General features: G+C 52.9%; 9 protein-coding genes across 9 annotated transcripts; 3 read left to right on the top strand and 6 right to left on the bottom strand.

The window, feature by feature from the left end:
- Positions 1-31: 31 nt before the first annotated feature.
- On the top strand, positions 32-1,291 carry BO80DRAFT_424533 (CCDC174 family protein). Its single transcript, XM_025719313.1, has one exon. The coding sequence runs from the start codon at positions 63-65 to the stop codon at positions 1,122-1,124; it is 1,062 nt and encodes a 353-aa protein (XP_025576029.1). The 5' UTR covers positions 32-62; the 3' UTR covers positions 1,125-1,291.
- Positions 1,292-1,319: 28 nt separating this feature from the next.
- On the bottom strand, positions 1,320-3,721 carry BO80DRAFT_424532 (uncharacterized protein). Its single transcript, XM_025719312.1, has 8 exons — positions 3,016-3,721; positions 2,528-2,950; positions 2,390-2,473; positions 2,106-2,338; positions 1,944-2,055; positions 1,794-1,898; positions 1,561-1,739; positions 1,320-1,509 (listed from the first exon to the last, which is right to left on the bottom strand). The coding sequence occupies exons 1-8, from the start codon at positions 3,429-3,431 to the stop codon at positions 1,469-1,471; spliced, it is 1,593 nt and encodes a 530-aa protein (XP_025576028.1). The 5' UTR covers positions 3,432-3,721; the 3' UTR covers positions 1,320-1,468.
- Positions 3,722-6,518: 2,797 nt separating this feature from the next.
- Positions 6,519-6,992, bottom strand: nhp6 (high-mobility group nucleosome-binding protein; the record flags this gene model as incomplete). The annotated part of the gene is made up of 4 exons (XM_025722079.1): positions 6,519-6,551; positions 6,607-6,728; positions 6,783-6,878; positions 6,929-6,992. 4 exons carry the CDS (start codon positions 6,990-6,992, stop codon positions 6,519-6,521), a joined length of 315 nt encoding a protein of 104 aa, XP_025576027.1.
- Positions 6,993-10,208: 3,216 nt separating this feature from the next.
- On the bottom strand, positions 10,209-11,347 carry BO80DRAFT_424530 (centromere protein H). Its single transcript, XM_025719311.1, has 3 exons — positions 11,075-11,347; positions 10,834-11,005; positions 10,209-10,706 (listed from the first exon to the last, which is right to left on the bottom strand). The coding sequence occupies exons 1-3, from the start codon at positions 11,250-11,252 to the stop codon at positions 10,337-10,339; spliced, it is 720 nt and encodes a 239-aa protein (XP_025576026.1). The 5' UTR covers positions 11,253-11,347; the 3' UTR covers positions 10,209-10,336.
- Positions 11,348-11,828: 481 nt separating this feature from the next.
- atg11 (autophagy protein ATG11) lies at positions 11,829-16,020 on the top strand (the record flags this gene model as incomplete). The annotated part of the gene is made up of 2 exons (XM_025723166.1): positions 11,829-11,876; positions 11,929-16,020. 2 exons carry the CDS (start codon positions 11,829-11,831, stop codon positions 15,676-15,678), a joined length of 3,798 nt encoding a protein of 1,265 aa, XP_025576025.1. The 3' UTR covers positions 15,679-16,020.
- A 167-nt stretch (positions 16,021-16,187) lies between these two features.
- BO80DRAFT_424528 (uncharacterized protein) lies at positions 16,188-17,807 on the bottom strand. The gene has a single exon (XM_025719310.1). The coding sequence runs from the start codon at positions 17,723-17,725 to the stop codon at positions 16,364-16,366; it is 1,362 nt and encodes a 453-aa protein (XP_025576024.1). The 5' UTR covers positions 17,726-17,807; the 3' UTR covers positions 16,188-16,363.
- A 171-nt stretch (positions 17,808-17,978) lies between these two features.
- Positions 17,979-20,828, top strand: BO80DRAFT_424527 (uncharacterized protein). The gene has a single exon (XM_025719309.1). It carries the CDS (start codon positions 18,088-18,090, stop codon positions 20,611-20,613), a length of 2,526 nt encoding a protein of 841 aa, XP_025576023.1. The 5' UTR covers positions 17,979-18,087; the 3' UTR covers positions 20,614-20,828.
- Positions 20,829-21,685: 857 nt separating this feature from the next.
- On the bottom strand, positions 21,686-22,484 carry BO80DRAFT_464241 (uncharacterized protein; the record flags this gene model as incomplete). The annotated part of the gene is made up of 2 exons (XM_025722639.1): positions 22,417-22,484; positions 21,686-22,366 (listed from the first exon to the last, which is right to left on the bottom strand). The coding sequence occupies exons 1-2, from the start codon at positions 22,450-22,452 to the stop codon at positions 21,686-21,688; spliced, it is 717 nt and encodes a 238-aa protein (XP_025576022.1). The 5' UTR covers positions 22,453-22,484.
- A 336-nt stretch (positions 22,485-22,820) lies between these two features.
- On the bottom strand, positions 22,821-24,241 carry BO80DRAFT_501618 (uncharacterized protein). The gene is made up of 2 exons (XM_025724292.1): positions 23,523-24,241; positions 22,821-23,464 (listed from the first exon to the last, which is right to left on the bottom strand). The coding sequence occupies exons 1-2, from the start codon at positions 24,116-24,118 to the stop codon at positions 22,954-22,956; spliced, it is 1,107 nt and encodes a 368-aa protein (XP_025576021.1). The 5' UTR covers positions 24,119-24,241; the 3' UTR covers positions 22,821-22,953.
- Positions 24,242-24,535: the final 294 nt, after the last annotated feature.

The following is a 24,535-nucleotide window of genomic DNA, read 5'->3' as shown; positions in this document are numbered from 1 at the left end:
TCCTCGATCCAACTCACTGCACCATACTAGCTCTACCACCGCTCCACACGAAGACACCCACCATGTCTAACCCGTCTCTCTACGGTCAACCGAAATCTAAGAAAACATCCCAGTCCGATCTCCCCTCTGCCTCCACCCTCGCCTTCACCAGCACCCTCTCCTCCCTCATCGCCAAAGACGACTCCACCCGCAGCGCCGGCCGTCCGCGACCCTCCAAAGCCCCCAAATCCGACCTCTTCAGTCGTCCCAACAAAGGTGCGCAGAAACGCGCTGCCGCTGATCTCCGCGACGATGACAATACCGCCCTGCAGCAGAAGCACCAGCGCACGGAGGATATCGGAGCCGTGGACGCCGCCGCGCTGCACCGGTCCAAGCGGCGGATGGAGGAGAAAGTGCGGATGTACGATGACTTGAAGCGGGGGCTTTATCTGGCCGGAGGAAGTGATGATGAGGAGGGATCTGGACCGCAGGATGCGTATTTGGCGCGGTTACGGCGGAGGGAGAAGGAAGGGTTGGTGGATTTTGATCAGAAGTGGAGGAAGTCAGCAAATGAGGATGGAGAGGAGGAAGAGGAAGGGGATGATGATAATGCGTCGATTGTCTCCTACGAGGATGAACTGGGACGGTCGCGGCGCGGTACTCGATCCGAGGCTGCGCGCGCGGCGGCGCTGAAAGAGCAGGACGATCCACGGGGAAATACTGAACGGTGGCGTCCGGCTCGTCCGGAGAACCTGATCTATGGGGTGACGGTGCAGTCTGAGGCGTTTAATCCGGACGCGGCGGTTGCGTCGCAGATGTCGTATCTGGCTGCGCGGCGGGATCGGTCGCCCACGCCGCCGGAGGAGATGCATTATGATGCTGATGCGGAGGTTCGGAATCGGGGTACGGGGTTCTATGCCTTCTCGAAGGATGAGAATGTGCGGAAACAGCAGATGGAGGAGCTGCTCAATGCACGGGAGGAAACGCAGCGAGAGCGAGATGCTAGACGGGAGAGACGGGCAGAGCGCGAGCGGTTGAGGGACGAACGGAAGAAAAAGGTCGATGAGTTGCGGGCCAAAAGACGCGCGGAAATGTTCCTTGCCAACCTGGGGGATGTGGGTGTTCTGGCAGGAGGCAGTGGTTAGTAAGGGCGGTGTTCTCTTCTGGCTTGTTATGACTTGTGATACCCCTTGACGATATATTATATTAATGAGCTTATTTGATTTGGAAAATTGGATGTACACGCAATCCCGCCCACCAGTGGACGAAGGGTATCATTGGTAGAACCAGCTATATGTGCAGCGAACGTGGCTTCGATCAGGAACATCAAATAGTAACAACCGTCATCATGTGGCTCGTTTCATCATAAATCGTAACACATTCATCGTAAACACTATCGATACTGGGCGAGGTAGGACTGTTCCCTGTCCTTGCCGCAACTAATACAACAACGCTGGATTGTCAGCATCCCTAATCATTCATGTTATAATTAAGACAGTTCCGCGATCGTGTCCATGAAGCCCTGGGCATCTGCTCCCTGTTAGCAAGTAAGACTCTCCACAAGAAGAAAGCTGACCATACCAGAACGATTCTTGAACATCAAGATATGTTCTCCTTTTGGTGTCATTGGTGGGTTGTAATTTGGGAATGTAAAGATGACCCGATGGAGGTCGCGTAGGACCACCGTTTTGGGATTCAGTCGGCGAATCCAGCCTCTGGATTTAATGGATCTCGTTATAAAGGCAGTCCAAACGGGCATCCTGTGGAAGCTGCCCAATTAGTAAGGATAGTCTGCAGACGGTCGTCCATCTTACCGTTTCATTTCCCCTTTGTGGACGGAGGCTTGCAGTCGGACGGCTCCAGATACGTTGTCTCGGTATACACGCAAGGCATGGAGAAAGTCATCATCGACAATTTGTCTAAGCTGTCAGTGCCCATCGCTAGTATTTCACGCGGCTGCTTACCCTCCAAACAGCTCCTCCTCCTCGTCAAGCTCGTAATCGCGAATGCGTTCCACGGGCCGACCAGAATCCTGCGACCGTAGAGCCAAGAACGTGCAGAAAAAGATTACCATATCTGTGCTACATTAGCCGTGACATCCGAGCTCAAGGTATATCTTAGCATACGTTCAATGGTGCCAAACTTGAGGTTGGCCCACAAGACGAGCTCAGAGCCTCCGCGCCGCCGTCGACAGATTTGCAGGCAGGAGCCGACACGGACGATCTCAAGCAAATTCAAAGGCAGGCAAAAGTAATCGCTAGATCGAGACCGCCGAGATTTGCACACGATCCGTACGCGATTGTCATCGTCCCGTAGGTAGAAGGATACGCGAAGATCTGTCTCGTCGCCGTTGAAAGCACTGCAAAAACTGTCAGCCCCGGGACTCATGCGAGGACTCTAACAAACTCACAGCTCAAACAACTCCTCGAAGCCCTGACTGTGAAGCCAGGCTTTGACATTGACGCCCTCTCTCAATTCCCCGAGGCATTTAGAGCTGGACGAAAATTAGCTGTACGTTACTACCATGTGGATACGAAGGACAATCTACCTTTCACCGACAAAAGGGATCGCGGTCTTTGGATGCTCGTCCAAAAATACTCGCCTGGCCCAGTGGTCGCTGGCAGAAGTCGAGTCTACTGACTGGCTAGTGGCGGTCGTGCTGGTGGTAGGAGAATCCGGAGCATCAGGAACAGAGGGTGGAATGTCAGAAAACGTGCCCGATGAAGTCGATATAGGAGACTGAGGCGAAGAATGAGCAGGCCGTGCTCGTTCGTACGACCTGCGGCTGCGAGGCCTACGGTCACTCGCAGGACTCCCCGGATCAGCATTGCTGCTACTGCTGCTGCTGGAGGAGGACGGCGAGCTCAATGACAGAGAACCTAGACGTGGCGCAAGTCGGCTATCCTGATGGACTAAGAGCCCTTTGATATTGCTGCGGAGTGATGACATTAGACGAGTATCGGGGTATTCACTACATTGTCCCCAGGAGTCAGTCGAGCCACAACCTAACATGAAGAAGTATGGGAACGGGCTCACCCCTTCATTATACGGTTTAAATCACCCAGGAAAGAGTTGTACTTGGCTAATCGAGTGGACAAAGACTCCTGGGATTCCGCGACAAAGTGAGAACAAAGTTCGACCCAGATTTGCTTGTATACTCCGCTGCTGTCGCCTCGTCGGTTCTCCAGATCATCGAAGAAATCAAGCACGTCCTCGAGCGTGTACTTCAAGCTAGCCCGAAGTAATTCCAGATCGGGCTGAATGGCAGGTAGATTGTGGTGGTAGGCTCGATGTCTTGTCAAGTCCTCCAGGCCTTTGAGAGAGACACTGATCGAATAGAGCTGGGCAACGAGGCGGGTGATTTCCGTGTTGTATTCTTGCAGAGGTTCGCGAAAATAGCGAAAGCCTTCAGCCACAGCTTCCGCGGTCTTGTAGGAGTCGTACAAGGCCATTGTGACTGTTAACTATGGCGTGCCATGCATGGAAGTGGAGTTTGGTGTTGAGCACAGAGGGTGGCACCGTGGGTGGGAAGGAATTTATAGAGCTGTAGGTGTAGGGCCAAGATGGAAGAACGGCAAAGCCAGCAACGGGAAATGGCATGCACCAGCAAGCACCCCGAATGACAGTGGCGGGCGTGCAATTATATGGAAGGCCCGACGGGAGAATGCATAAGTAAAATAGGAAAAGACGGGATAGGGCCAGCCAGGAGCCGGGGAGGGGCAGAGGAAGACAACTCAGTAGACTGCAACGAGGGAGTCAGAAAGGGACCTCTTATCGGCGGGATCAACCTCCGGGTGCATGTTGATTGGGAGTCTCACCAGGCAACGGACGCAGACTACAGCAGAAACCGAGTCTCGCCCAGCGGATCTGAGGCAGACGAAGAGGCCACACACAAGAGAAAGTAAAACGGAGCAGAAAGAGGGTCGAGATCATCCGCACCGGCGCACACAAAGGAATGCTGAACCAGAATCATCCGCAAGTGGGGCAGGGATCTCGTAGTCAATCGCCCGAAAGGGTCGCAGGCAATGCGGCTCTCTGACAGCCGGACAGACCGGGCAATGGAGCCAGATGCCTTTCCCCATCGTCTAACTGCCTTGGGCCCGTTGACGTGTTCATGCGGGAGAAGACCAAAGGCCAATAATGGGCGGTGGAAATGCATGATGGGATTGAGCGGTGATGGCCAGGATGGCCGGCCAAAGTGCAACCCCGCGGCCGGTCAGTCAGTCAGTCTCTCGCCATCGGTGACACTCCAGCACGTCGTACATTGGGCTCTGGGCTGCTGGGTTGTTGGGGAGGGAGGAGGAGAAGAAGAGGAAGGGAAGAAAATCGATGGCAGACCGAGAACCGCATCCAATCTCACCCAGGATGGGAATCGTACGACAGAGCCCGTCCCCGATGGCTCCGGGGTCTTAACTAGCAGGGGTGGCATTCCACTTGGAACTTCCTCCAAACTTTATTCAGGTTGTACAGACCGGCCCAGTCACGAGACTCCGGCACACCAGGATGAACATGGACTGTGCCTGTCTGTTGAAGGGCAGCGGCAGGCGTGGAGGAGCGCCCATTCACCTTCGTCAACTTGGCAGAGCTCGCTTATGATCAGATAAGCTTTCTCATGTAATACGGGCTTCTATACGTGAATCATTCAAGGCACTTGGTATCATGAAGCATGGAGACGGAATTCGACCAGGTGGATCGTTTAGATCGTTGCACCATTCAACCTGACCGCGATGAGAGTCTGCCCATAGCTCATTCAAGGAAGTCGGACTCGTAGCCAGGCCAGCACAACCCAGCTCTCTTCAAGTCTAGCACTAACGGTCGGGCTGTCGGACAGCAAAGAGCCATGTGGAGCAATCACGGGCATTATATATCTGGACCGAGCCCCTGGAAGCTTCCCCCATAAAGCCCGAAACGTCTAAATCAACGAAAGCCGCGCCGGTGATTAACTAGTGAATCATGCCTACCTTTGCCGCATGTCATATCCCCGGATGATTTCGGAACCACCCAGAGTGTCGTCCTTGCTATTCAATCATATAGGAACAGCAAACACGTTGACCCGAACCGCGCTGGTTGGCGTCTCAAAGGCTACCTGCTTAGCCCAGGCAGTCAGTCCCAGAACCCCAAAGACAATCGACACCATTTGGCCCCCACACTTGCACACGCTACAGCCCAAGCCAGACCATAGCTGACGTGGAGCTGTCCCCGTATCCACCCGACATTTATAGACCAAGAAGAATCTACTCCGTTGTAGAAATGGAGCTCAATCCACTTTCCAGCAAGCTTGAAAATAGTTCGGAGTAGCAATCGTTATCTTATCGCGCCAACCGTCAGTGGATACCGATGACGATGACCTTTCTTGACCTTTTGAACGAGACAGCCAAGTTCGACCTGGTTGCAAGGAGGAAGGTATATAAGTACTTTAGAAGTTGGAGAAGTCGACTTCTCACTGTATACTGCACGTCAACCCAACCTGATTCGCATCGCCAAGGCTATATGCCCTTAATGCACATCCCGGTACGGAGTAGAGTATGGGCCAAGCAACAGTGGCGATACATTCACTCACTGTTGGCAACTACGCTTGATAGCTTGCGCAAACCAGTACCAGGTAGGCATAATAATGCTTCCTGGGACTTAGGCCGGTTGCTTAGCCCATATAGAACCTCGACTAATTTGTCAGAAATCCACTAAATGAACTTCTGTAGCTACATAAACAAATATGTATTTAGCTGAGAATCGATGGCGGACGCAGACGCTCACCCACGACGGACTGGACATCCTCTGAGTTGTACAGGCACTCTCATGCATGGAGACTGTTTGATGGTGGTTTGGGTAGGTATACAGATGGGATGCCTGGGTGCTATGCTTCCCCTTTTAGTCCACCCATCCTGGGGATGACATGTGGACGTTGCCTCCGGCAATTGGGTTAGCTACCGTGTTAGGCACTCGCGGACCGCGGATCACCGGATGGATCGCCTCAGGCACCCAGGCCGCGGCCGGAGATATCGGAAACCCGACGCGTCCGACACGTAAACATTAAACAAGCTGTCGCCCCGCGTCACCCCCGGGAGCTTGGGCCAACTTCTGCAACAGATCCTTCCCAGAGACTTGGAAGCACCCACGGGGCCAGAACAACATACGGGACAGCAAAGGTGGAACCACGAAAGACCGAGGACAGGGATGCGGTTGATTAGGCTAGTATACAGCAGATTCTGCTCACCCAACATCACTTCTGCAGCTGCAATTCATATTTCACCATAGATACTCAAACAAGGTTCTCCCGTCGTTGTCACTCACGCCGGGCACCTCAATTCAAGTCAAATTCGTCCCAAAGCCGCCAGTCCGTACAGTAAACATTTCCCATTGAAAATCCTTCATGAACAGAAAGCAAGAGGTTAACCGCCGTCATCCCATACCAGAAGCCATTTGAGTAGATAAAGAGAAAATATAAGAAGCGTCAATTACAAGCCAGACAATCAGCGGAATAAACGACACGAAAACGCCAATTGGCCAGACACACAAGACCTACGAAGTGAGGGAGACATTTAGGATGACTCCTCGTCCTCCTCAGCAGCAGCCTGTTTTGGGTCGATTAGTATCGGTCGGAAAGGGGAGCTACCGGTGTTAACTTACATTGTAGCTGGCCTTCTCGTCTTCGTAACGCTTCTTATCGGCAGCAGCCTTCTCCTCGTAGGGGCGGCGGTCCTCATCGCTCAGACCCTTCCACTTCTCTCCGAGCATCTTACCGACCTGGCCTACAGGGAAGTTAGACATCTAGCAACACCAGAGGTTCAAGGTGCCAGTCTTACCGAAGGAAATGCCGGGGTTCTCCTCGCGAACCTTCTCGCGGTTCTCGTTGGCAAAGAACATGTAAGCGGAAAGACCACGCTTGGGGGCGTTGGGATCTGAGACATGGATCAGCCAGAGTCTTGGGCCTGGAGGGAGGTGTACATACCCTTCTTTCTGCGCTCAGTGGTGCGAGCCTTGGTCTTGCGGGTGGTGGTCTTCTCCTTAGGCATTTTGATTATTGGTCTCTATGTGACTGTTAGCCACTCGGACATTGGCTCGATTCATGTGATCCAAAGGCCCATGACCGAAGCAGTAAGTGGCCCGGTTCACATGTGAAGTGATGGGAAACATGACGGCGACAACAACACAAGAATTGGAGAGCATAAGAGGGGATGCGACGGAGTGCGCAGTGAAGTGGTGGTCAGAGGTGCGGATAATCCGTGGTTTGCGCGCGCCCAAACATGAGGGATCGCGGTCGCAAGTCAAATGACACCACGAAGAAAAAGGCGCGCAGAAAAGTGACTTACCCGATGATTGACTCAGAGAGAACACGAAAATTGAGGATTTGAGGTCGGCAAATTCGACCTGTGGAGGAGAAGACAGCTTGGGTCAGCTCACTATGACTGGAACTATAGGATTGCCGTAGAAGCGCGACGGCGAGGTCGCGCAACCAGGATGAGAGAAAATCAAGGGAAACAGATGATCGAAAGAAGCATTTGAGAAAGGAAAGCAACAGTGTTGAGAGAGAAAATAAATATGGGTTGGTGTTGTAGAGGCAATGCTCAGAAGCGGAATGTTTATTAGGGAACCCACCAGTGCGGTATATGCAGTACTTTTTTGTATGGGAGAGAGAATTGTATGGGAGGAAGCGTAGTGAGAGTAGGTAGAGAGGGAATGAGAGAGGGAGAGGGGGAGAGTAGTAGTAGTAGGAGAAGAGCGAGGGAAGACGGGAAGGCGGGCCATTACCTACCTGACCTCGCTCACTCTTGGGAAGGGGGGAAGTGGGCAGCACAGCAAGGGAAAGCGAGTAGGTCTGCCGGCTGCGACTGGCTGGCCGCCCGCTGGAGCATGGCTGGTATCGTATCATACCCGTCACGTACCGTCATCTTCCCTCTCTCCCCGGCCACTCTCGCCGCTGCAGCCTGGGGGACTCGGTTGCTCTGGGTCGATGGCTGGCCTGCAAGGTTGCAGAGCCTTTCCCAAGCAAGTCGGATGCCACTCGATGGTGTAATCCAGACCTCGCCTGTTAGACAAGATGGAGCTCTCTACCGAACATTGCGCTGAGGGAGGTCCACTGTCACTTGCCGTACTGAACTTTACCATACTACCCCGGTACACCAATTTGCGCCACTATTAGGTGGATAATTTGGCCTTGGGTAAAATACCTGGCGGTATGGTGCTGGAGGTGGTGGTGTGCTACCTGTCGTACCGTACGCTGTTACTCGTTACTGAGCGCAACAATACTATGCCTAACTAGCAGTGCTAGTACTAGGTAGTACCTCCCATACCGCGCAGCACCCGAGTCTACATGAATTCGTGCGTGTCTAGGACGTTAGTATGTGCTACTGCAGAAGGCCGTATACAATCGATAAAAAAGGATGCCCGAGCAAGACTGCCTATAGCATGTTATTTGGTGTCTGGAGGGGCCTTTTTGGCTGCATGGACTCTCGCTCTACTGGGCCGGAGTTGACCACACACAGCGTTCGGTACCTCGGGGTACTTGCGCGATCTTCGAAGATAAACCCGCACTGATAATTCTCCGCGCTTTCTTTCATACAGGGTGTCTATCCTAGGCCGTGCTGCATCCTTCGAGTAATTATGTTTCTGGCAAACCTGGGACGTATGAAGCGAGTACCCTGTCTCATCTTCTGTCCGAAGTCCCGCTTCCCTTGTAGTTACGTGTGTTTGATAAAGGACTCGTCACTCCTAAAAAAGCCTCATCCCTGGCCAGTGGTTGTGAGATGTGTCTACTAGATAGATTCCCTATAGACTGAAATAACAGTGGTACGATGTGGATACCTTACAGCTCTCCTTGCACAATTGAGCTTCTATAGGCCGGCGGATCGTGCTCGAGCGAGTTGCTGAGGCTAACCATGCCATTGCCGAGTGACACTAAGGAACGCTCTTCTCCTAGCATAGAGACACTCCCCCAATGAGAGATGGGGATAGCGCGAGTGATGTAGTGATGAGAGCAAGAGACTTGCTGAATAAATTAATAAACATGATTAACTCGACCGCTTCAAGGCCATGTGCAGCCTATCCGTACGGGAGTCCGGAGTACTAGGAGCTCTCATTATTTCGCAGTAGGCATTGGATGCCTGTTACCGCTTCTGAAAATCTACCAGTCACAAACCAATCCTGTTTGGAGATCACCGATAAATGATTATATGCCAGGGTCAGAAAGTACGCCAACTCCCCAAGACCGCGGACTTCTTCATGTGGCTCACTCCAAAGGCTTCCCTAGACAGGGAACGCCTTGACCTATTTCCAAGCACGTACTTATAATAAGAGTCTCATTTTGGACCCTACTCCCGACTGCATCTGCCGTCTGTTATCAAAGAAAGAAGTCCATGACCCAACACTGGCAATCAGATCATTTCCGTATAGAGGAAAGAGACTGGATGCCACGAGTTCTGCGACATGTTTGCTTGTTGACTATTGTTGGCCCAAATCATTAATGTAGACGATCGTAGGGATTTATGGTAAAGGTGTGCATAGATGGTTCGCCCAGGGCGAGTTGCTGCTGCTGCGCTGCTGCGACTCCGGACCTAAATGCCACCGCATTCCCATTCTAAACAGCACCAGCGAAAGTTACCGGCAAAATACTAGATCCCGTAATGATCGGACGCAACAAATCCTTCTGATGATACCTGCCGATTACTCTCGGTATTGTAAGCTGCCTGGTATTCTTTTCTTAATAATGGTGAGGGGGTCATTGACGCTGTTACTTGGGTCCAGGTGGAAACGCCGGCTCCTCTTTGGTCTGGCTCCTCTCCCCTCACGGAGCTCTCGTATGCTCACATGCTCACTGCCTTGCCGGTGTTTGAACTTTGAAGGTAAAATCTAATGGCATACCTGCAGTAAGCGCCGTTGTTGATTTCCGGCTGTCACTGCTCCTTTGTCTGCTGCAAGGGTTGCACCTTATCTCGGGTTGGCTAGCAATTTCTTTCCGTCCGCTGTTCCCCGTCTGATCCCCAACACTCCGGTCAGCAAGCTTTGCGGACACGGTATGACGAACGCTGCTTGCCTTTGCCCCGGTGGGCCATGATGTCACGTGGGTCGCCCCCGGCTGAGGAAGCTGAGAAAAGTGGTCAACTAACCGCACTGGTATAAATGGATTACTAATCATAATGCACATCTCCGCAATACATGACTTGTCATGGGACAGTGAGAATTTGATCAATCGCAAATTTAGTCCCAACCCCCAGCATTAGAAAGAATCATCATATATGTACTATGTATGTAGCTCTATCGATTAGTCAAGGGTATACCGTCACAACGCCATATCCAAGTAAATGCAGCACGTCCAAATAGAATGGCCGCAGCCAATTCCCAACACTGTGTACTCCGTATATCAATCATCGGATTCGTCAAGGACTAGAGCCGTGAGTCTTGCGTCCTCCGCCCAGTTCACTCCGCTACCAACAACTATGCCACTTGCGACGTTTTTCATGGTCTCCCATTTGGCTTTGCTTTTTCTACGATCCGCCTCTAGTTGCTCTAGTTGGGCCTTGAGCTCCGCGTCTTCCAGGTCCTCTCTCCATGATTCATCATCCTCCGTAAGTGCTAATAGCTCACGGGCTAGCTCTTGGTTCTTCCGGTGGAGCTGTGAAGTTTCTACCTCCAAGCTGGAAAGCTTTCGGAGAGTCGCGCTATGTGCAGAATTTAGATTTTCATGCGCTAAAGATAGCACATCACGACGATTAATGAGCCGAAGGAGAGCCCTACAATCAATCAGCAAGGGGATCATGTCGGGAGACAGAGACAAGAGAGAATTCAAGGATGTAATCAGAAAAAGCAGGGAAAAGGAAAAAGAAAAAAGAAAGAAAAAGAAAAGAAGAAAATACGTACTGTTCAGCTGGCGTCGTCGCTTTCAGATGAACAGCCTTGAGAACTGGATCAGTCATAAGAACGGTTCCGACAGCTTTCCTCCTGACGGTGTAAGTGGCCCTCGCCTCGAGGAGCTCACGTTCTGCGACGGCTAATTGCTCTTCAGCATTGTCCCCAGAGAGCAAATCCGTGTCTGTAAAGTCAGTTAGTACGAAATCATCAAAGCATGGCGACACGTTGCTCTAGCAACATAGACACTGACCTTGTTCCAGTAGCGCTTTCTCTAATTGCTGTTCCTGGATTTGCTGATAAAGCTGCAGGATCGAGGCCTCTCTTTCGGACAGAGATACGGCATCGCGAGGATCGTCGGTCGCAAGGTCCAACAAGGACGCCTCACCTGGGTTCAGGTGAGGGAGGGAGCGGATCTTTTCAGATGTCATAGAACGCGACCTCGTGGCAAGTCGGGGAAATGATCGTGTGATTGGAAAGGCCCAGCATGGATGGATCATGGATCGATGGTTCACGACCTTTAGCGGTAGGGCGGTGGAGATCGCGGGATGCGGTGGGCGGTTCCGGCGCCGTGTCAGACACCAAACCGACCAAACACAGCCTAGGCCGGGGGAGCTCTTTGGGCCTGGATGCCTATGCACCGATGCAGCCTCGACTATATGACTCCCGGATCACCTCCCCTCCCGCAATTCCTCCTCAGCCAACGTCGGAGCTTCTTTGCTCGCCTTGTGAGGAGGGGATGTCTTTGCACATCTACATCGCTCACACCGGTGAGCATTTCCCCACCGATCCGGTGTCCTTCGCCTCGTATGTTGCCACCCTTCATTCTGCTTCCCCATCACCGCCCTTTAAGCCCGGGCCAGCCCTGGAGCTCCTACTATCTACTCCCTTGCCCTTCGGTCCCCCGTGAATGCTCGCTGACCCTATCTACTCTTTCACTCAGGACGGATGCCCTGCGATCATGGATCACCCGCTATACCTCGATCCCTTCCCAGCGGCAGATCTTGATGACTGCTCGGGGGAAAAACGTCAAGATCCAAACGCTTGCCACAGAGGTACGGTCGCCTCGGATGTTCACGTGCCCCGTGCTAAACTCATCAAAAACAGAGCGAGATATTCGTATACGATAGGCGATTCGTCAGTGAACCAAACAGCTTCGAGCTCCCGGAGCTGCCTCCACCACAGCCACTCCATGCCGATAACCCGCCCGATACCCTCACAAACCAGAACGACCTACAAGCATGGCGGAGCCTCTATCTGGCGAGGAATACTTGGGCGGTGAATCTCACAGAACGCTGTAAGGCGGCGGATAAGCAGATACATGAACACAACGAGCGCACTGATATCATCAACCGAGCTGCTAGTGTAGCTCTTGAGAACCTCAAAACTCACGTCGGCACCTTGGAGCACCGGTTCCAAGAGGCCCAGTCCTGGGCCAACGACCTGCTAAGTCAACAACAAACAGCGCTCGATGGATGGAGACGAGCACTGTCAAATTTGGATAGCATCCCGGCTCGGAAGGACTTCCCCTTCTTGGGCCGACCGTCCACACCGACAAAAGGCAGGGATAAGGCGATGGGTACACTGCGAGACTATGTGGATACAGGCGAAGTGCAGAGAGCTGGCTCGGAAGCCCCAGAAGTATCTGCGCGCTTCGCCCATCAAGTTAGCATTACCGAGAAGAATGTTAGTGAGATTGCTGCAGATACTCAGCGCCTGATTGATGAAGCATTTCCTGCGGGGGTTGATTCCGTGGAAGGCCTCTTACAGGAAGTGGAAACAATATCCAAAAAGATACAATCCGATTACGAACATGTGGTGGCCTTGCCCAATAATCAAAAGACGCTGGCAAATATCTCTAGGCTCGCTCTCAACCACACCACAAACCTCCTACCGTCGCTGTTGGATGTCAGCAACGAAATCCAAGCTGGCCTGGAGGAAGCCGTGAGACGTTACAATGCGGCAATGAAAACCACTTTGGATCATATGCGACGCATATCTTCTATCGAGTTACGTCTTGCTGATGTACAGACTCAGATGAACAGTATGACCTTCCAGAGTGAAGCTTTCGACGCTATATACATCGTCTTTCACATGCCTCTGGTGTATGGGTCTGTTCTGATCGAGTCGGTGCGCCGTCGTGAGTTCAATGATAAGATGAAGAATGACTCCGCAACGCTGGCGGAGGAAATGTCGGTATTTCGCGACGAGGAGCAGCGTCGAAGAAAGAAGTGGTTAAAGAACATGGCGGATTTTATCTCTATCTCAGATTCCACGACCCCAGGAATTGAAGTCAATCTACGAGGGCAGGAGCAGGAGTGGCCTATGGTCAGTAGAAAGGAGGTTGAGTCGTATATCGAGGACCTGAAGACAAAAACTGGCATGGGAAACCATGTCCAAGAGCTGACGCAGCTCTTCAAAGAGTTGGATGCTCCGACACGGCTGCAGCGCCGCAGAGCAAAGGCTTTCAAACAAGGGAGTCTGTTTGACCTGAGTCGGAGTTCGCTTTTACTGCGAAGCGACGATATGGTTCGAAGCTTGAAAGACGAGAAAGTCAAGCTTGAAGACAGACTAAAAGGCTCCGAAAGCCGCGTTCGAAAGCTAGAGGATCTTCTTCATCGCCAAAGCCACCTGAGCCGGCCCTCCAGCGGCAATTTCTCACTGGAGTTCCCCAGTTCTCCCGCGTCACCTCATCCCGATTCGCTCTCAAGGAGATCATCGGTATCCTCTAGGCGAATGTCTTCAAATCAAGCCCCTGAGGAGAAGGCACTCGTTCAGCGGATTACTCGCCTTGAGGCTGAGTTGGCGACCGAACGAGACATGGTCCAACGACTCCAGAAGGAGGCGCATGCCGAACGGCAATCCAATACCGATAAGATACAAGAAGCTCAATCGACGAAGAAGGATCTGATCGGCAATCTTGAAGCTAGACAGCGTGAATTCGATGCGGAGCGGAGATTCCTTGAGGACGAGCTCAAGAGGCTCAGAATCCGGACTGAGGAGCTCGAAGAGGAAATCGATCGGAACCTTGATAGTCGCGAACATGAGAAACAGGACGCCGATGAGCGGATACACCAGCTTGAAATGGAACTACAAGACGCCCATGCTCGAGCCGAGGACGAGTTGCGGAGAGCAGGTGAGATGATTGAACAGTTGCAATCAGAGAAGGATGCGGGAGAGAGCCTCCGGGCTCGTATTGATGAGCTTCAAAGTCAAGTGACAGGAAATGAGAAGAAGGATAAAGAGAACAGCCATGCCCTACAGGTCGCTTTTCTTAACTTGTCCCCCGGAGGCGCTGTTCCTGCCGAGATTCCAAATATAATTAAGGCGATCGAGGTGCTCTCCGAGGGGCTGACTATTCATGCCAAGAACGCAGAAGAGAGTGCCACCAACGCTGTAGCTGAAAGCAAGGCACTCGAGGAGCGTCTGGCCCAGATCGAGTCTGAAGCCGAAGAGCTAAGAAAGCGTGCAGCCTCGCAGGAGTCTGAGCTTTCCCGAGCCCACAATGAACTGGCCGACGAGAGACGGAAACTTAGCATCGTGAGCTCTGAATTGGAAGATGAGCGATCGAAACTCATTGCTTTGCAATCTCAGTTTGCGGCAGGCGAGACGGGTTCCGATGCCCTGCGAGAACGCGTCACGGAAGAAGAACGGAAGTTAACGAGCCTGGCCCAAAGATTGGCCGAGGTTGAGTCTTTGGCTCGCCAGTCCGAGGAAGAGGTTACTGCCTGGAAGACGAAGGTAGAAGCCATGTCGGAGGCGGAGCAGCAAGCTACGGTACGGTTCGAGACGTGCGGGTTCAGATCTCAAGAACTATCGAAGCAGCTTTTCGCACAGGTGGAGAAATTGGAGCATATGCTGGAGCAACTGGGGTTCACTATCATCCGTCAAGATGGGGACATTGTTGTCCAAAGATCTTCGAAAGTCAATGCGCTCTCTAGCACTGGAGATAGTCTTAGTCAATCCGGGGTGGTGTCGGTGAGGCCGGATGCAAGCCTCCTCGACTGGATGCATGCCGATACGAAGGAGGAAGAGACAGACAAGTTTATGGCCTTCATGGAATCACTGTACCAGTTTGATGTGGACATCTTCGGTGACGCGGTTGTCAAACGTGTGAAGGACATCGAGATACTGGCTCGCAAATGGCAGAAAGAAGCCCGCGGATATCGAGATAAGTATCATCGAGTTCAGAGCGAAGCGCACGATAAAATCGCCTATCGGACGTTTAAAGAAGGAGACCTTGCTCTGTTCTTGCCCACCCGAAACCAGGCTATCCGGTCTTGGGCCGCATTCAACGTTGGCGCACCGCACTATTTCCTGCGCGAGCAAGACGCCCACAAGCTTCAGACTCGAGACTGGCTGCTCGCTCGCATAACCAAGATCGAGGAACGAGTTGTCGATCTCTCCAAGTCAATGAACGGTGCCAACCCTGACCGCCGGTCCATCGGCGAAGTCAGCGACGGCACGTCATTCGACGACGAAAACCCCTTTGAGCTGTCCGATGGTCTGCGCTGGTACCTCTTAGATGCCACGGAGGAGAAGCCGGGCGCGCCAGCGACTCCCGGCCTGGGCAAGAGTACCGTTGCGCCAGCGCACGTAGACGCCAAGGGCAGCATCCGCCTGAAGCGCACATCCGCCGGAGGAAACGTCGCCAGGACATTGACCAAGAGCCTCGACAGCCGCCGGAACAGTTCCAACTCCAAAAAGGGGCATTCCTCAACGCCATCACAACGCGGCAATGATTCCACCACCGATCTAGCCCGACAAGCCGAGCAAGACCCCGCTGCCAGCCTACACTCACGGGAGGCAGCTCCTAGATCCGACGAGGTTCGCCGCAACCTTCTCCAGGGTCCGTGAAATCCGCGGCCCTGATTTTCTTTCTCCCGTATTGCGTCACCTGAGCGGAGCTGACGGACCGTCATAGGGCACGGAACGAACGCACCAGCGAAGAATTTCGCAAGGTAGAGTATCACCCTCTTCCCCGCGTGTCGAGGACCTCGACGCTTCCTCCATCCGCTCGGCCCGACGTCCAGCGGCTCGATACCGACCATGGGAGAAACTCTGGTCTGTCGACTACCGTCTGGAGAGCGGTAGTAGTAGTCGCTGAGTCGGGAGGATCCCGCAAGCCCTCAGCTTTCCTCTTGCCACTTTTCTCACGATAGATGATGAAGGGAATGACAGATCATCAGATCATGTCTGCTTGAATGATACCCGGTTATATGGTCAAATTGCCCTATATCTTCTTCTAGTCGCTCTCTTCACACCCTTAGTTATATGGAAACCTTTTATCTGTTTTACATTTGCTTTTACGTCCGTGGCCTAAGCGGATTAGGGTTAGGATTAGACGTGGAGATCATTATGATTTAGCGTTTGCTTTGTTATAGTACTATGTGGATGAAATAGATTGATATGCAATGTGCCATCCGGCTCTGGTTTTATAATGCACCGACAACGCCTGGCATCCTGAATATCCCCGAAAATGGTTCAAGAAGACAAGATAGAATGGGAGAGAAAGCATTTACTGGTAGATATATGCACGAGATTAATCAAGCTGCTCCATGAACTCATCCAAGCCACCGACGTCTTCCCAGAATTGTGAAAAGTCGACGTCGTTCTCCTCAAAGAGCTGTTTGACCTGAAGCATGGCGGATTGTTGCCTTTCCGGGGTGAATCCGCCCGGCTGGGTGCTCTCGTACTGGACTAGTTCGACCCATCGGAAGAAAAGGTCCTCTTTGCCCATGGCCGTCAGCTTGTCCTTGAACATCAGAATTTGATCCCTTTGGGCGGATCGGGTTGGGTCCTCCGGGATATCGCTGGGGCTGGGATCGGGGCTAATCTTCTCATTTTCGTCTCCAACATGCCAGATCAACCAGCCATGGGCATCTGTGTTCACCAGAACTGCCGTGCGGAACTCCTCCAATGAGACCTTCGCATCCTTCTGAGGGTTGTCGACCATCTCGTGGGCTTTGATCATGGCGTCGTAATCGAGATCGAAGTCTGCATCCACAAGGAGGTACCCAGTCTTCATGATCCGCTCCGGGGTCACCGCCGCAACAATCTTGTCCCGCGTTTCTTCATCTTCCCGGATCCAGCGGTCACGCTTCAGGCCTTTAGTCATGTCAGGCTGGCTCTTCCGGACAATGATCTCGTGGCCCCGGAAGCCGACGTTGCGGCGCCATCGTACTGCGCCGAAGAGGAATCGGATGGGCCAGGACAGGAACACCGTCACGAGAAAGTAGTCCAGCAAGACGTTTCCTACGCGACGCAGGGTCACGTCGGCTATCTCGCCCCATGTCATTATCGATGTGTCCACGGTCATGGAGTTGTTGATTCCGACCATTGTTGCTATCATGGCGGGGTAAATGTTGCGAACCATGTAGACTCGGAAAGCGAGGAGGGCGAGGATAATGGCGTTTATGACGCATGGCACGATGAATGATTGCTGTTTGATCTCTACGGGGGAGGTGTCGATGTGGACGAGGTAGACTTCGCGCGGGGAAAGAGGTTCGAGGAGCGGCTTGAGAGCTTCAGGGGCTCTGCGGAACGGAGGAAGAGGGCCCGCCTGCGAGCTGGGAGTGGAAGTGCCTGAGGAGGCCGCGGACGTCGTAGCTGACGCCTTGGGCTTGGGGCCTCGCCTGGCGGATTTGGCCATTTCGCGATGTTCTGGTAGTGCTCTTGTGTGCTCTTGTTTTCGGAACTCGGGCAGGTTAAATGACCGAGGTGGGCGAAGGGGAAGGACTATAGAGTATCTGAGAAGTTGAAGAGATGTTAGTCCCTGTGACATACAATAATGCAGTTTATAGCCCGTCTCGTTGAAAGCGATGCGGGGACACGACAAGCGACGACGATCGATTCGCCTGATCGGGTCACATGTCGGTCGATGAAGGCGCTCGGATGGGATCATCTGGGCAGGGGACGGGAAAAGGAAGGCGTGATACCCACTGGGAGGTCTTATCCACTGACCGGAGGGCTCAGCAGTCGGCCTGGACCTAAATTGGAAGAATTGAGGCCGAGGAGGAAAGAAAAGCGAAGGAGATGCGGAATTGCTGGAATGACGCCAGGCCCCGGCTAACCTGATCGGGCCACCCAGGAGACCGCCGGCGGAGCTCGTGTTGCAACTAAGTTGCTGGTACTTGCTGGTACTTGCCGGTCGAGACGTAATACTCGATACCTGAGGGCCTGATTGATCATTCACTGCATTCTCCCCCCAATCCCTCCTCGCTTCTCGGTGTTAGTCGCAAGGCCCGGATTGGTCGATCTCCCATCATGCCTGCCACCCCCGAGCGCAGGAGCGACCGCGGAGCCCTGGCGCGTCGCAACCGCGATTATCCTCAGGACCAGCAACTCTCTCCCTTTCGACGAGCTCGTCAAACTCGTCTTGCCGATACTTTTGACGCGTCGTTTATGCCCGATAACTTCGCCGATTACAACAGCCGACAATACCGGAGGAACTTCAGCCAAACCGGAAGTTTCCGCAAAGCATTCGAGTTTACATCGCGTTTACCCAGCATGTCGGATCGTGAGGCCGCCCCCTACACTTTTGGGTCGCCAAACCGGACCAGACGACAGAGTTTCAACCCCGCCTCTCCCGAGTCCAACCCTCCGAATGAGCTGGCAGAGGCGTATCGGCAGATCGATGACGCGGGGAGTCTCGCTGACCTAGACCCGGAGGATGATTTCAACTTTTCCCTACGAAGTAGTCGCAGCCGGCGCTCATCGTCGGCATCACGTCTGCGAGGGGAGGATTTGTTCGCGGCTGCCGACGCGGATTTCTTGAACGAGATCTCCGACGATTCCCTGCGCCGCAAGCTGGTCGACCATGTCCAAGATGAAAAGCGATTGAGACGAGCCACATCCAGCCGATCACCTGTGTTAAGCAATGCGGGGAACATAAATCCGTTGACGTCGGAGAATCTGCAACGGCGCGAGGAGGAGGAGGACGAGCAAGAGATGGAACTGGAAGAGGACGATGGTCTCAAGCCCTCCTTGAACCTTCCCAACACTTGGGGGAGCCGGGCGGCTTATCGCCGTGACTGGTTGAAGAAGATGACCCGGCGCACCGAGCTTCCAGACATGCCAGCTGAAAGGGCGAAGGACCCATCGCCTCCGAGATTCGAGGCCCCAGAATTGACCCTCGAAAGCAAATCCAATAGGTACAACAGGGTTCCGTTATCCGACGCACATAACAAGCTGGCCTTTGAACAAAACGCCGAGAAATCCATTGAGGGCGACCCAATACCAAACACGCCGATTGTCGTTTACAAGAACTCAACCTTTACGAAGCGAAGTCCCACAAAGAGAGACTCTCAAGATTTGCTTCGGAAACTGTCGAGAACCGAGAGTCCAGGCCAGCAGCTTATGACCCCGGAGTCTCAGAAAGTTCCGGAAAGACACATCTACGACAAGACGCCTATTGTGACGGGTGCGTGGATCGATACGCCGGTGACTGAACGGGTGGAGCGGGTGAGCGAGTTCCCAGAACATCTGTCTCAGGATATAGTGCCATCGCCGCCAAGGAATGATCGGTACGTGCCTACGCAACCTACGATCGACGAAGTGTCCCAAACGTTCGAGTTGGAAGAAAGACAGAGGCACGAGGATCGAGAGAAGGAACAAGAAGAAAAGAGACGGCGGGAGGAACGAGAAAGAGAACAGAGGCAGAGGGAGGAGAGGCAGAAGGAGAAACAGAAGGAGGAAAAGCAAAGGCTAGAACAGGAGGAGCAGAAACGAAAGGACGCAGAGCAGAAATCCCAGGAAAAGAAGGACGTGCTGAAGAAAGCGGAACAAACGACTGGGAAGGCAAAGGCAAAGGACAAGCCACCATTGGTCAAACCCGACTTGCCCAAGAGCGCCCTAGAGACGGTTTTGCAAGATTTCAAGTCCCACAAAGTCTCCTTGGACGTCGGTGATGATACGATCGAGTCGCTCCAAGACATCATTGACGGGCAACCCGGCGAGCTAAAGACCGAGGAAGAGGATGATGCTGCATACGAGAAGGAGATTTTGAAGAAGCTGGAGCTTGCAAGCTCCGGAAGCCGAGAGACAGTGGACCTGGACCGGCTCAACGAAAAGCTCAAGTCATTGGCGGACAATATTCAGAGAGTCAAAACCGGGCTGAATGGCTTGGAGGCCCAGGTATCCCGAGATGCGGACGTCCTTGCCTCGGCCCCAAGGGGCAAGCGATCCCATCAGCATAGCTGTGAGAATTGCAACGGAGAGCATGACGGCCGTGTCTACGCATTGGTCTCTCTTCCACGTCTATGGAGACGGGATCCTGTCTCTCGACGCATCCGTCCGACGCGGCTGGGATGGTGCTCTCTCATCCTGCTCCTGTGGTTCTACTCCGAGTCTACCATGTGTGATCTGTACTGCCACCCTTCCATCTCCGACACCTGCCAAGGAAATTGCTTGCTCCCGGATGCTCCCTGTTTTCCATACGTGATTCCGACCATGCTCTGGCGCTGGCTGCACCTGTCGTCGATCTTCACCCCTCTCTGGACTGTCACCATTGCGCTTGCCAGACTTCTGGCACAGGTGCTTGGCTTCTGGGATGGATATGTGGAGGAGGCTCCCCGTCCGGTTAATCTGACCGGCGAGGTCCGCATCCATGGCCGAGTGACCAACTTTCCTACGGCGGCAGCTCCATCTCGGGGGTTCTTCTCTCCGCCTAGACTGTGGTCTGAGAAAGAGCCGACGGTGGTTCCGGAGGCGGTTCCCGAGTTGAAGGTGGAGGATATTCCAGCACCCTCTTGGGAGGATGATGGCTCCATGGACGATGATGAGTATATTTAGTTTATCTTTTAGGTCGTTTAGCGTGATACTTTGGAGTTGCTTGGAGTTGCTTGGAGTTAGTTGCCTGTGGAGTTGGGTAATACCTTGGTGGATTTGGATTGATTCTCGGCAATTTGCTATGAATGTGATTACTGGCTTAACTTGTATTCAATTCGAATGGAGCTATTCTTATCTAAGGTTATCGTTGATCTGCAAGACGCGCGCTAGCTCTTCCCAGTTAGTCAAGCCCTATTGCTTCCTATTACATAGTAAATCTGCGATACCGGGCTTCACATCGAGATGTCAGGATGACGGCGGGTTAGTTAATACTATTTCTAACCCTCTCTTCGTTCATCCCTCATCTCGCCTCCCCATCTCGCCACACCCATCAAGTAGATAACACACAATTAACTTCCTCCCACCGTACTACTCCCACCACACTACATACATCACAAAGTCCTTCCCCCGATCCGATCCTGATCCAACCAAGACACCATCCGCCCAACCTGGATATCCAGCCCAGCCAAACCATCACCCTCGCCCACCCCCAACCCACCACCTAGAAAACCAATGAGCACGTAACTCTGCCCCCTTCCCCGAGGTGAACTTGAGTATCGTGAGTGGGTTGACGAACCTACCCTGTCTGTGTATAGCACCTGGGTAGGTTTCCGCGACTGGGGTGAGATCCCTCCGCAAGTGGGATGATCCCTGGCTGCCCCATTCCAACCTCGTTCATGTTCCTTTGCATGTTCGGTGGGCGAGGCCGGATTGGAATGGGGATACGTCGGGTGGATGTATTGATTGTGGTGGGATGGTTGGGTACCGGAGATATATGCTCGAGTAGTCGAAGGGTTGTAACTTGTTGGTTGGTAGTACCGTGGCTTATAATCTCATGTCTGCCGGCCACAGATCCAGTATCATGAGCTCGAAGTTCATCCACTTCCCTCTCGTCTGTACTATTAATTTCCTAGCTTGACTTCGTCGCTAGTCCTAGTGTCCTGAACGCCTCAGAATTTCAATTCCAGGACCTTGCAACTTCCTTCTGCCTCGGTCTATTCAGCCACAATACCCCGCTACCTTGTATCCCGGAGATTCATCGAGCGCACAACACCCCTAGACTCGATGACTCAGTTGTCCTCGAAACACTCTCATCCTGGCGAACAGACCCAGCCATCCAGGACCTTACAGGTGAGGCCTCACGATCTGGGTATCGAATATCGCGAAAGTCTCTCATCAAAGAACGCGCCCCGTTCCGATTAACCTTCCCTTCCCACGACCGAAACGTCCCAGGGAACCGCACCTGCTCGAGATCCACCACCATGACTTTACTACTTCCCGAGTCCTCCTCACTGCAGAGTAGGAAGTTATCCACTTTCTGGTCCCAGTACACGGCGCCGTACTCGGATAGGAGAGTGAATACGGTCTCTAGTTGCGTTCTCAGGGTTTTCTCGTGAATGGGAGACTCCCGACAATGAGCAAGATCATATAAAGTGGTCCCAATCACCTCTGAAAGGACAAGCGCGGGGACTCCATCGAAAGAACCTTGCCCGAATAGCCGTGGTATTACGGTTCCTTGAAGCGGGTTGAGTTTCTCATAAGCTTCCGCCTCCTGTCGAAACTCTTTCTCCCATCCTTCCTTCTGCTGCTTGACGATGACGGTCTGCGGAAGATCGCCAACGGGCTCGATTCCGACGCGATAGACAGTTCGATTGGGATCCAGCCGTATGACCTCGGTCACAGGGATGGGCTGGTCGCCGAGATAGAGGATCTGGTCCTGTGAGCTTAGCTAGGTCGTCCAACCTGTGCTTATGAGCTTTTTCTTACATGGGAAGGTTGTGCATTCTGCAAGGCCGAAGCCATCGTGTTAAGTAGTAACAAAAAATGGAAGAAGGGGTCAGCGATATTGAAAGAGAGGAAGACAGGGATGATAGATGCGTCGATCTGGTTGCTGACTAATCTGCTGTCACATGCATGTCCTAACTACTGGCTGTAACAGATCAATGTCAAATCCATCATGAACAGACAAGGAGGGATTGGGTGTCCCTCATCTAGTTGACTTCCCATAGACTGTATAGTGGTGCTGCATCTGACAGATGCCATTGATAGTGTCTTCAAGGAGTATGGGACGCAGTTTCCACCAAAGTCCAGTAAAGGACATTGGCAATGATACAGTGGGATTGTAAATGCGTAGCCCAGTAAAGCGCTGAAAGAGCCAGAGCGAAAGCAATGCTTCTTATTGCAAGACTATTAGTCTCATCTGATGTAGAGAAATATGAAGTAGTCTCGAGCTAGGGTCTGTAAATCCAAAGCTGGCTCCTCCATCCAATGAGCTACACTTTGACCCCGGCCTGATACTGGCTTTCAATAGCCAGAAATGAAAGCATTTGGCGTATCTTCTATCAGTCCATCCTGAGACCTCCACACCCAAAAGCCCTGTGTCTCTGCGGTACCATTCGGACGGGGCCGAGATCTGTAGACGAAATCTCGCCGACATCCACTTGGATGAGCAAGGTATTGACGGCCATAATGGTCAACCCATATCGGCGTCCCTGACCAATATTCGTACTTCCGTGTCAAGCCCCCATGGTTCAAATGGGTCGGCACCCGTACATATTCTCCTGGCCGCCTGTCTTCTCTGCATTCCAACGTTGCGCATAGACGAACCCATCCCCGCCAGGCAAGTCTGTACAGCGCGAACTGCATCGTGCATTGATCCGGTATGTTTGGATCATAATCTCGAGGGATAACGCAGATATCAACGGGGCAATCTTCCGCAGAAATATCCTCGACACGCAAGGCCCGAAACTGCACCAGCACAAGCGTTTTCATATCAAAGACAAAGACCTGTGGGCAACGATATTCACAGGCATATCTAGACTCCGTCAGTAAGGCCCCAGATAAACAGGTCACCACAGGACCGTGCAACATACGCTCGGAGCTCCTGGGCAAGACGGATCGTCGTTCCACTCGCCTCTTCTTCAAACGTCCATTCCTTTCGCCGAATCACTCGGGGTTTCTTCATCTCTCCAATCATAGCAGGACGCTCGAGGGACCTCTCCACATGGGACATCGTCATTTGGTAGTCCACTGTTCTGGTGGACGAGCTTACTCGTTTCGCTCCGACCAGTGATCGCGACCAAAGTGTGGGCGCTCCCGGCACGGCCTGCACGCCAGGGCTGGGACTGGACCAGGCTGAGTGGCCGGAAAAGGCCAACGCGACTGGCACAATGATGTTCTGGTCAAAATCCCGGGTGACGTCGCCCTCACTTGATACCACTTGGGGGTAGGTGTTCAATACATGGGCGACAGTCTCAAGTCCAACCCCATCAGCTCCGGAGGGGGTGTCCCTGCCGGGCCCTAGAAATTCTTCCACCGCGGATACAGTCGGGGCCCAAACCCTGACGTATTGCTGTTCAAAAGGAGGGAAATCTTCGGTCCACTGCTTGCTGGAAAGTGTGGGGTTGGTGTCGATATCCATGGGCTGAGGATTGAACGTGCCCAGGAGGCTTCTCACTGTAGCTGTCATCCCTCTTTGTTTTCTTTTTCTCTGGGATCGAGAACCCTTCGGGCACCTTAAAGCAACCTAATATCAAGATTGAAGGCCCTGTTTCCATCAGCCAGGTAGACTCAGGGATGCACTCATGGCAATCATATCTTCGCTTCCCTCTCACTCAGCCGCCCACTAGTAGCCCCAGGTATCGCCGCTTCAGGCGGGGTAGGGGAAACCCCCGCCTGAGCCAGGTGGCAGGGATGTGAACGGAGCTTTGTCTCAGCAAATTCCGTCTAGTCAACATTGTAGATCATTGTTGACTGTCCTATCCCAAAGAGAAGATCTTACTCTGCTGTTTGCAGGTTGGATCTGACGCTGGTCGAATTTAACCTTGTTCAATCTACCGAGGTCATTGACTATAGCGGTACTGTTTATCAAGAACATATGATAGAT

Source organism: Aspergillus ibericus (genome assembly GCF_003184845.1).
Source record: "Aspergillus ibericus CBS 121593 unplaced genomic scaffold BO80scaffold_16, whole genome shotgun sequence".
Lineage (NCBI taxonomy): Eukaryota > Fungi > Ascomycota > Eurotiomycetes > Eurotiales > Aspergillaceae > Aspergillus > Aspergillus ibericus.
Note: the sequence above shows the minus strand (reverse complement) of the source record. Positions and strands in the feature narration are given on the sequence as shown.